General features: G+C 34.3%; 2 protein-coding genes across 2 annotated transcripts; one reads left to right on the top strand and one right to left on the bottom strand.

Annotated features, from left to right (window-relative positions):
- Positions 1–4,478: 4,478 nt before the first annotated feature.
- LOC140865233 (flavonoid 3'-monooxygenase) lies at positions 4,479–7,459 on the top strand. The gene is made up of 3 exons (XM_073269799.1): positions 4,479–5,020; positions 5,544–5,996; positions 6,694–7,459. The coding sequence occupies exons 1-3, from the start codon at positions 4,538–4,540 to the stop codon at positions 7,339–7,341; spliced, it is 1,584 nt and encodes a 527-aa protein (XP_073125900.1). The 5' UTR covers positions 4,479–4,537; the 3' UTR covers positions 7,342–7,459.
- Positions 7,460–8,039: 580 nt separating this feature from the next.
- On the bottom strand, positions 8,040–10,903 carry LOC140865754 (uncharacterized). The gene is made up of 2 exons (XM_073270511.1): positions 9,584–10,903; positions 8,040–8,291 (listed from the first exon to the last, which is right to left on the bottom strand). The coding sequence occupies exons 1-2, from the start codon at positions 10,568–10,570 to the stop codon at positions 8,226–8,228; spliced, it is 1,053 nt and encodes a 350-aa protein (XP_073126612.1). The 5' UTR covers positions 10,571–10,903; the 3' UTR covers positions 8,040–8,225.
- Positions 10,904–11,151: the final 248 nt, after the last annotated feature.

Raw genomic sequence — 11,151 nt, forward strand, 5'->3', positions numbered from 1 at the left:
ACAAAAAATTCATCTTTTGGCAGGTCGATGGTGAGCCGACCCACCATCTTGGTTGGCTCAAAATCCTCAACCCAACCCAACCCAAGGTGGGTTGCGGGTTAGGTGGGCCGGCCCGCGGGTAGAATCACGACAAATAAAAATAAATAAAAAATATTATAATTAATTATAAAAATAATTTCATAAATAAATATTAATAAAAACATATTAATAAAAAATTTAATTATTGATTTTATGTGTGTAAATTTTATATAAAGTAATTAATACAAAAAAAATTCACAACTTTTATTAAAAAATACATATATAACAATAAAAATAAAAATAAATTATTAATTCTCTAAGCCCGCGGGCCAACCCGCGCGGGTCGCGGGCCTAGGCGGGTTGGCCCATCTAGGCCCACCTTTTGTTGGGTTGAAAAAATTTCAACCCAATCCACTTCAATTGTGGCGGGTCGGGCCAACCCGACGGACCTAACCCAAATTAACGGCTCTACACACAAACATGCAGAGTAAGGCCTTTTTGAAAAATTTCCATTTTTTGCTCTGTAAATCATAAAGCATAGTCTTATAAACAAATAATTATGATATTTAGAATTTGAATAAAGTTAATTTGATTGTTATGACCCAATAGTGAACTATATTAATTTTTATGGGCCGAACCAAGGCAATTATGGGCCTATAGATATATTAACAAACTCCACTGCCCCGACAGAACCATTAATAATTTTAATTTTGGGCTTTAAATATATAAAACGAGAAGTGGTTAATCAAAACGTTGAATGAGGCCTTGGTCCATTTAACTATCACAAAGCCCTTATTTTCATGCCACTTGTCACCAATTTGCTTTCTTCATACACTTTTTTTTTTTCCGGTTTTGTCTGGATTAGATCATTCAATTGAAATTTGAGTTTCATAGTGATAATAAATTAATAATGTAATTTAAAAAATTTAGCAACTGAAATTTTATAGAATTATTTCAGTGGAAATTTTATTTAATCGTGAAATAAAATAATTAAAAATCCTATATATCAAGATACTTATGCAAGTTACACAATTCTGCAACCAATGAAAAACCTAAAATTTTAGGGATGTGATTGTGTATATCTGAACTAAAAAAATACATTCTCAATATAACTATATCGTTATAAATCTCACTAATAATAGAATACAAACTAAAAATTAAATTAAATATATCTATATGTGTCCAAGAAAAATTCCACGAAATTAACAAAAATACTATATGGTTTTTTATATCAATATTATTGATTTGGTGTTGTTTGATTTGTTTTAACAAAAATACTATAAGGTTCATGATTATTTGAAAAACAATCCAAACCATACAGTTTGGGTTGATATAACAATTTGATTTGATTTTTGAAACTCTTCGAAACTCATAATTCGTAGAAAAAACTATATTATATCATTAGAAGATCTTCAGGTGCATCATAGCTCTTGGATCAAGAAGACCTCACATGTTTTCATGTAGGTTCTCATGATCCAAGGACTCAACTTCACCATATGGATCATAATCTCGCTCATCAATCATCATAGTCTCACTCATAATTCGTAAAGCTAAATTTCATTAAGTATTAGAATTTAAAGCAAACAAACAAATAGAACAACACATTGAAGATTCTTAAAGTCGTATAATATATATATATATATATATATATATATATATATATATATATAAAATTTGGTGTAAATTGCATACAATTTTTGTATGAAATCTTAAAATAGTTGATCATAACTCTATATAAAAATAAGAAGGGCCCAAAACCTACATATGTATACTTTTGTGTAAATGGCATATAATTTCTGTATGAAATCTCAAAATAGTGGATTGCTCTATATAAAAAAATAAATAGAAAAAAAATCTGATTTACAATATTCATTTGTAGTTGTTAGATTCCGAGCCATATGCAGAAAATATGATATAAATTATTTTGTAAAAAAGGATTAAAACCGTATTAATATTTTTATAAGGAACGTATGAGCAATTTTTTTTAAAAAAACATGAGGGTTAAAGTTTAAACACCTATTTATTTTGTACATTTTATTATTAGGTATCGGTAGCTAACTATACAATAGGAGATACATATATGTATGTATGTATGTATGTAGGCTTTGGGCCTTTTTGTTTAGACCATATAGTATATCCATGTCACATTGTATGTATGTATGTATGTAGGCTTTGGGCCTTTTTGTTTAGATCATATAGGATATTCATGTCACATAATTGACTGTCAGATCGTCTCAGATGAATTTGTGTGTATTTAAATTATCACAAAAACATTTTATATACATTTTTGTCTCTATTAGGCTAAGACTTAATTTATGGTAATAGATACACACACAACATGCACAATCTAGACCTCTGAATTTACCAAATATTTAAAGAGGATCAACCATTAATACTTCGAACTGTCAAAATCATCATCTACCAATCTACATTAATCCACACACCCCAACTGAAACAAACGAGGATTTGATTTGGGTTTAAGCGGTGTAGGAATAGATGTTTACAATCGTAGAACTTATTTTAAATTTTAAATGCGATATTTTTTTTTAATTCAAATTTGTCCATATATATATATTTTTTGAGAATAAATTTGTACATATTTGATAGATTATTTTTATAAAAAAAAAGGAAAAAAGATAAATAAGCTTTAAATCCTACGACTCGTTTTAAATCTCAAACTTAAACTTAATTTTGTCTTCAATCTCCGTCAGAAAAATGAGTCTTCACTATCCGTGCGATCTTAAAAAATATTATTTTTACATCCGGGCTCACGTGTTTTTCCATTGGTAAAAAAAAAAAAAAAGTAATAAATATTAAACATACAGTATTAATATATGACATCTGATTACCTATTGAATCAGACCTGGTTATATAATTTTTAAATACTCAAACATACATATACAATAAATACTTATATTAATGATACAATAAATACTTATATCTTTCTCGAATAAAAAAAAAATGGATACAAAATATTTTTTTTTAAAAAAAACAATACTAATATACGACTGGTGAACTGATAATTAAGAAACTTGAAACACGTGCAGGTCAACCCAAAGTTTGGTAGCTGGGTAAGGCAACGACTTACCTGGTAATCCCAACATTATCTAACATCCTTCTTCCATTTTGTCGAGTAGCTAAAATGCTAAATTTTAATTTATCTTCCTACATCGCTTTGCTTATTCGTTTTCCAGCATCGTTCTCACCGTCGGCCATTAATTAACCACCACCAATTCGACTAAAGTCGACATTAAGCTTCACTTGCCAAAACCGTCGTTGATCGAGAACCAGCCCAAAAAAATCTAAATTCGTTGTGTCGCATATATATAATACTAATGAGAATATATATAATACTAATGAGAAATTCGATCGTATGTGTCTTTTCTGTGAGATCATTTCACATAAATGTAATTATTATTTTCAATACGATAAAAGTAAAAAATAAAAATAAAAATCGAATACATAGAATCCTATACTTTACACTACTACCAAGTAACGACTTGCAACAATTTAATTTCTTGACCAAACGTGTGAAGCATCCGTCGTTCCATAACACTCGTCACCTCCCACGGTGGGGTCAAATTCTATGGAAACCATAAAGATACTTGACTTTTGTATTTAAATTCTTTTATTTTAACATATATTAAATTCATTTTAACTTTATTACTATATTATTATATTATATATGTGTTGATCAAATTTTGCCCGCGTCGCTGCCTGCCGGAGGGGTGACACGAGTTAGTTGCTATAGCATATTTCATTTTTATTTATTTATTTATTTATTATTATTATTATTATTATTTTATCTTCTTCATCTCTCAATAATGCTAAACACCTCAAAGTTAAATTTGGGAAAATTGTTAAGTTGGTCTATATTTTTTGGTTTAATATTGTAATTTGTCAAATTTTATTTTTTATTTATTAACTTCGATTTTTTTCTGTGTTAGTCTCTCTCTCTCTTTTTTTGGTATGAAATCACTAAAATTATTAAATATGATTTATTTGACATCGATCGATGATTTTTTATGTGATACGTATCACATAAAAAAAAAAGTAAAATTTATATTAGATACATTAAAATTCATGTAAATAATAAAGCAAAACGACCTCTAATACTTCAAGCCAGAGGAAAAATTTGTCATTTCCCATTATTTGCGTTATGTAGATTTTTATGTATATAATACAAAATTTATTCTTGTCACAAAAGAACATTAATGTAAATAAGCAATATTGGTCCAAACAAATTAAAGAGGTTCCAGAACCCAAATTAAAAAACACCTTTCTATTTTTTATTATTTAAAAAAAAAAAATCGCGGTGGTTGGGGAGTTGTTGGTGGTAGACTGGCAACTGTTGTTTATATTATTTTATTTTAAACTATTTCTCTCCTTTCTAAAAAAAATTTCAAACCACTCATTTATTATTTATTAAATTAATTTAAATTGAATACACTCCCGTTAGCTCCCAACTTCAACACACATTAATGTATGTATATGTAACGATCGATGACACTCATATTGAATGGATGTCTCAGGCCTAACCACTATGGCTGCAACTTTAACCTTGATCGCATGCACTTCCGTTATCGGGTTTCTTGTATATTTCATTCTGCATAGCCGGAGGCGTGCGGCGGCGGCCCATTCACGGCCACTGCCTCCCGGCCCAAGGCCATGGCCGATCGTCGGGAACCTACCCCATCTAGGGCCGAAGCCGCACCAGTCGATGGCGGAGCTAGCTAGGGTGCACGGCCCCCTCATGCATCTCAAGATGGGATTCGTGCATGTCGTGGTGGCGGCCTCCGCCGGCGTGGCGGAGCAGTTCCTTAAGATCCACGACTCCAATTTTTCAAGCCGGCCACCCAATTCAGGAGCCAAGTATGTTGCATATAATTATCAAGATTTGGTTTTCGCGCCGTACGGGCCGCGGTGGCGCTTGCTGAGGAAAATCTGCGCCGTTCATCTCTTCTCCGCCAAGGCTTTGGATGATTTCGTGCACGTTAGGCAGGTAATTTGGATCATCTTATAACGTTAATATTTAATTTCCCTTTTGATTATCGTCCAAATGAGAGTCTTCTAAACTATTATTATAATAAATATCTACAAATTAAACCATATGTTATACTACACTACATTATAGGATAGCATAGATTTTCCAAGGATCTAGGGATTTAGATCAATTGACTAGAGTATATATACTGTTATATATACTGTTATATGTACATAGATATTTTTTTTTTAGTAATGCTAGATGTACACCTCGATATACACCTTGGTTTACATTCTTTTTTATTAATTATAAAAATTTCCTTGATTAACTATATATGTATTTTTTATCATGAGTATTTTGTAATTAATGAGAAAAATTAAGAAAATTTTAAGTAAAAATGTAAACCAAAGTGTACATTACAAGATGTACATCTAGCAAATTTTTTTTTTTTTTTTTTAGAAAAATATATTTACATAGATTTAATTCGCCTATTTCGGGCAAAGACAAGTTTGTCAGATCAGATGGATTGTCTGATACGCAGGAGGAAGTGAGAGTCCTCACACGCGCTCTGGCGCGTTCAGGGAAAACGCCGGCATATCTGGGGCAAATGGTGAACGTGTGCGCCACGAACGCGATATCAAGAGTGATGCTAGGGCGGCGCGTGGTCGGGCACGAGCACGGCGGCGGAGATGCCAAGGCGGAGGAGTTCAAGGCGATGGTGGTGGAGTTGATGGTGTTGGCGGGTGTGTTCAACGTGGGAGATTTTATCCCACAGCTAGAGAGTTTGGACCTTCAAGGTGTGGCTAAGAAGATGAAGAAGCTCCACTCACGTTTCGATGCTTTCTTGAGTGCCATTGTGGAAGAACACAAGATCAACGGCTCTGGTGGAAATGAGGCGTACGTGGACTTATTGACGACGTTGATGTCTTTGAAGGATGTCGATGATAGCAAAGGGGACAGGTTGACGGATACAGAAATTAAAGCTTTGCTTTTGGTAAGTCTTTCTATAGCTGATATAATAATAATAATAATACCTGAGTTTCTTAAATTTTTATAAAATTTTATTCGTCTTAAACAGTTTCTAGCTGATTCACATATTGTAAATATGAGAGATAGAGTAGTTGATACGTCTCATTCTCATTTTAATGTCCAAAACATTTTTTTTCAAAAATATGTTTTTTTTATGTTATAGAAAGATATTGTGTGATGAATGATGGTTTCAGCAAAAAATATTATTTTTTATATCAATATTATGTAATATATATATACCTATTTTAATGAAAATATTGATTGTTTTTTCAACATTATTGTTTTTCACTGAAAGTTATGAACCGGATTGACTCAGTGTCACAAACATTGCACGAAACATCTCACAAATATTGCACGTGATTTCACCATTATTTAGACCCAAATAGAATATAGAACGTATAATAAATAGATTATTGTGTAATATTTTTAACTATTTAGTGAAAATATTGTTTTTATGGCAATAATTAATATTGTTTTCCATTTTAAGTTTGAACCGATTGATTCGGCCCCACAAACATTGCACAAAACATCTCACAACAATGCACGTGATTTCACCATTATTTTGTTTAGATCATAATAGAATCTAGAACGTACAATATATATTATTACTGTTTTGGAAAATACTTTGCTGCTACCGAGCTTAGCATAATAAATGATCGCAGAATTTATTTGCCGCCGGGACAGACACCACGTCTAGTACCGTAGAGTGGGCCATAGCTGAGCTCTTACGTCATCCAACAATTTTGGCTCGAGCTCGACAAGAACTCGACTCGGTTGTCGGTAAGGATAGACTCGTTTGCGAACGCGACCTGCCTAATTTGACATTTATCCAAGCTTTGGTGAAAGAAACCTTGCGCCTTCATCCTTCCACTCCTCTCTCTTTACCAAGGATTGCCCATGAGAGTTGCGAGATCAACGGGTACTTCATTCCCAAAGATTCGACGCTTCTGGTTAATGTCTGGGCCATCGGCCGTGATCCAGACCAATGGGCCAATCCACTGGAGTTTCGGCCCGATAGGTTCTTGCCCGGCGGGGAGAAGCCCAAAGCTGATGTGAGAGGAAATGATTTTGAATTGATACCATTTGGGGCGGGTCGTAGAATATGTGCAGGTATGAGCTTAGGAGTGCGTATGGTTCAGCTGCTGACCGCAACGTTGATCCATGCATTTGATTTCCATTTGGTGGGTGGGCAGTTGGCCCAAAACCTTAATATGGAGGAAGCTTATGGGCTCACGCTACAACGGGCCGAGCCTTTAGTGGTGCACCCGAAGCCCAGGCTGGCAGCTAATGTTTATGAAGATCAGGTGTGATGATGCCCAATGTATAAAATTTGAATCAATCAAAATTAATTTTTTTTTTAGCATTCAAAAATAAAATTAAAACTTGTACTCTGGTGAAATTATTGTAATTTCTGGTGTAATTTGTTTTCTTTTGGGGTGAGATTTCAATCTCTTTTCTTATTTCCTTATGATTGATTTTTGTTTTTAGTTTTTTCGAAGCCATCAATATAAAACTTGCATTCTAATTTGTCATAAAAAACTTTCCGGACTGAAAGAAGATTTTGGATGTTCACCTATCCTTGTCCACGGAGTTGGTACGACCATTTCGATTTTAAAAATACACATATTTTCTTACTTTAAAAAAAAAGGAAAATATTGTACATATTTTTTCTTTACATAATCAGGGCTGATATGACATATTGTGCAGATTAACCAAGTTTGTTTTGATCAAGACTCAAAATTCATGTGCCGAAAAATATTCTCGATAACAATAATTTTTTTTAATAATAATAAAAAAAAACACCAATAAAGGGCAGGGGTAAACAGTAATTGATAAAATTTACCTGCAAAAATCTTCCCAAGTGGCGGGATCATGCAAAAACTTAAAGGTAAATGCAAGAGTTATTTTCCTGAAAAATTAATATATCAAACCGAAGCATTGCCGTACGTGCTAACTATTAATCCACAAAACACTGCATACAAGATCAAAAATTGAACGATTCACAATATGTCACAAACACTATCTTATACATATATATAATATATCTATTTACAACTTGTCCATATATTATCGGCCCCAATTTTGTATTTTGTTTTGTGTTTCACATGGTACGTACGATGAAGCTGTTTCCAATGTGAATGAATGGATTTGTAGCGGAGGCATGTGAAATATGGGAAGAGATGAAAAGAATTTATCAGATGTGTTTGTCAGCGGCGTTGGCGGATCTTGGTTGCCGCAGAAGCTCTATTAGTGTCTCCACCTGTGATCAACAACACGTCCACTCTTAATTATGGAAAACCTCACTCATAAATACATGAAACACAATCATGAACGCGCGTAAATAAAATAAGTGGTTCTTGCATTTATATAAAAAAAAATCAAAATAAATGTCGAATATATACTATTTTAAAATCCTACAAGCCAGTTAATAAATAATAAATAACTAAAGCGATGGTAAGCATGAACTTGATCTTGAGTTTCAAATCTCCTAAATAAAGTAACCAAACATGAATGGCCTACTCTGATTGTCGTGTGTTAAAAAAAATCAAGAGCCGACAACTCACGCAATCATGCAACAATTAACAAAATAACAATTCCAAATTCATTAGTTTTCAATTATTTCATACAATAATTAATCACCCTATGAGTGATGCAAACTTTGTATTGATTAAGATCTTTCAACTATTAATATTAATCCCCAACTAACAAGCTACTAAGTAGGCAGATAGGTAAGGTCGGTAGGTATAACTATATCGGCCCATACTTATTTTCCTCTAAAAAAAATTAAAATTGAATAATTAAAAATCCATCTATCCCGGCCAAGAAATTTCTTCATTTACAATAACCCAAAATGACGATCTTGATATCTTATCAACCAAAAACTAGACTTGCATCCCTCTGTTAAATCCCAATTCCGAAAACACAAAATCAACAACTTAATTATTTGACAAAAATTAAACTTCATGTCACCAATGCCTTTTTTTTAAAAAAAAAATTATGTCACCAGTGCCTTTGGTGTCATGGATTGTACAAAGATGACGAGACCATGAAAAAACACTGACTAATTGCATCAAGATTCACTATAAAAAATTAAAAAAATAAAAAAACACTATAGGTAAAATTATATTATGCTAGACTCGTGTTTTTAAAAATCAGACATGAAACCCCAGATCATACAAGGTAAATATGTCTGATTTTTATAACATAGATGTGAAATGTGTGATGTTTACAAATTTTTTTTAAAAAAGTATTAACATCAATATCTTTTTAATGATTTTATGTTTTTTAAATTTTGTCACAGAAGTGAGGTACAATTAGCTGAAAAAACACACGTGAACCTTTCCCAACAAATATTGTTAGGATACAGGAATTGAACTAACTCGATATCACCTTTTTTTGTTACCAGGTACTACTAGTGTAGAGCGATTTTGGCAGTGAAAATGAAAGATATCAACTTGAACCATGCACAACCAATAAAATATATTAATTATATTTGAATTTGAAATCTAATTATTTTAATCAAATGAATTTTACTGCAATTGTGTTTTTTACCTTTCGTTTGGCGCGACTTGTCCCGGTCTGCGACAAAGCGATCAAGGGAGGAATGGCTCCTTCGCGGGACACCATTGTGCGACACGACGAGCAATCCTCACACAACCGCAACAATATCGATACCGCTATCTCCTTCTGCCGATGTGTCCCCACCTCCACCATCTCCACCACCACCGGGATTCCGCCTTCCTCCACCAACGCCGCCCTCGCATCCGCAACAGACACCAGCAACATCAGCACGAACGCCGCTTTATCCACCATGTTTGACCCCAAATCCGCCACCATCTCCACCAGTGGCTTCATTATTCCGGCCTCCACCGCCTTCACCTTGTTCTCCCTCAACGAGCACAGCGAGTACAGCGCTGTGCATGCGTCCTTCTTCCCCCGGAAACTCCCTCCCTCTAACAAGCTCACCAGAGGCGGAATCGCTCCGCATAGCCCGATGGTGACTATATTATCTTCGATTTGTGAAAGCCTGAGGAGTGCGCAAGCAGCGTTCTCCTTCGCAGTACAGGTGCCATTTTTCAACGCGCGTACTAACGGTTTAATCGCGCCGGAGGAGGCTATCTCTTCCTTATTCTCGTCACATAGCGACAGATTCAATATCGCGGTGACACCGTACTCTTGCAGCTGAGCATCGTTCGACGAGATTATTGAAATGAGCGGTTTAATTGCTCCAGATTTAGCTATTTTAATGCGGTTCTCTGCTTTGTTTTTGGCCAGGAGACGTATTTCCATAGCTGCTTGCTTCCGTTCATCTACGTTGGTTGAACCAAGGGCGATAACGAGATGTGAGATAAGCTCGTCGGAGTTATCGGAAGCGCAGGAGAGTAATAGGCGGCGATTTTGGCCGAAAGCGGCGGGGAATTCGCCGGACCTGTCACTGTTGCAGTCGCTGAAGGTGGATGAATGGTCGTTAACGACGCCGAGATCGGCGAACTTGGGCCCCAAATAGGAAAAGCTCGATTGAACGGAATCAGTATCCATCAATCAATTCAGTTGAATAATTCCGGTTTGAGAAAAAGGGAAGAGAATGTAAACAAACAAGAGGAAAGGTAGGTAGATGATGATGATGATGGTGGTGCAGGGAAAGAGGCACACGTGCGACCAAAATCCTCACTCACGTGCGAGATGTTTCCTCTCTTTTTAACGCGTGCGGAGAAAACAAGGTCAGCGCCAGCGGCTGCAATTCCAATTCACCTTTTTTTTTAGCTTAATTAATTAACAACTAATCCCACAAACCAAATATTTACTCCGTTTCTGTGAAATTTGCTTTTTTGATTGAGTCTATATTGACATTCAACGGATGGTCAAAAGAGAGGCATTTACAGATTTACTTTTCGTACGGGTATCTTTTTTATTTTTTTAAAAAATCATAATAATTATTATAATTGTGTGACTTGAAGTTGAAAGATCTATTATTGCGTTAATATCATTTAGAATTAAACAAAAAATAAAAATTTGATTACTTTGTTTAGCCCATTGGCGACGAGTGTTAATGTTGAAGTCTTCCACTTCAGGTACGAGTAAAATAAATCAGTCTTCCATTTTAGGCTTAAGCAATTCGA

Source organism: Henckelia pumila, chromosome 4 (genome assembly GCF_033568475.1).
Source record: "Henckelia pumila isolate YLH828 chromosome 4, ASM3356847v2, whole genome shotgun sequence".
In the NCBI taxonomy this organism is placed as follows: Eukaryota; Viridiplantae; Streptophyta; class Magnoliopsida; order Lamiales; family Gesneriaceae; genus Henckelia; species Henckelia pumila.

Coding starts and splice junctions, on each gene's coding strand:
- LOC140865233 (XM_073269799.1), top strand. CDS start 4,538: ATGGATGTCTCAGGCCTAACCACTATGGCTGCAACTTTAACCTTGATC. Junction 5,021..5,543: donor ATTTCGTGCACGTTAGGCAG/GTAATTTGGATC, acceptor TCTGATACGCAG/GAGGAAGTGAGAGTCCTCAC. Junction 5,997..6,693: donor AAATTAAAGCTTTGCTTTTG/GTAAGTCTTTCT, acceptor AAATGATCGCAG/AATTTATTTGCCGCCGGGAC.
- LOC140865754 (XM_073270511.1), bottom strand. CDS start 10,570: ATGGATACTGATTCCGTTCAATCGAGCTTTTCCTATTTGGGGCCCAAG. Junction 8,292..9,583: donor CAAGTCGCGCCAAACGAAAG/GTAAAAAACACA, acceptor TGTTGATCACAG/GTGGAGACACTAATAGAGCT.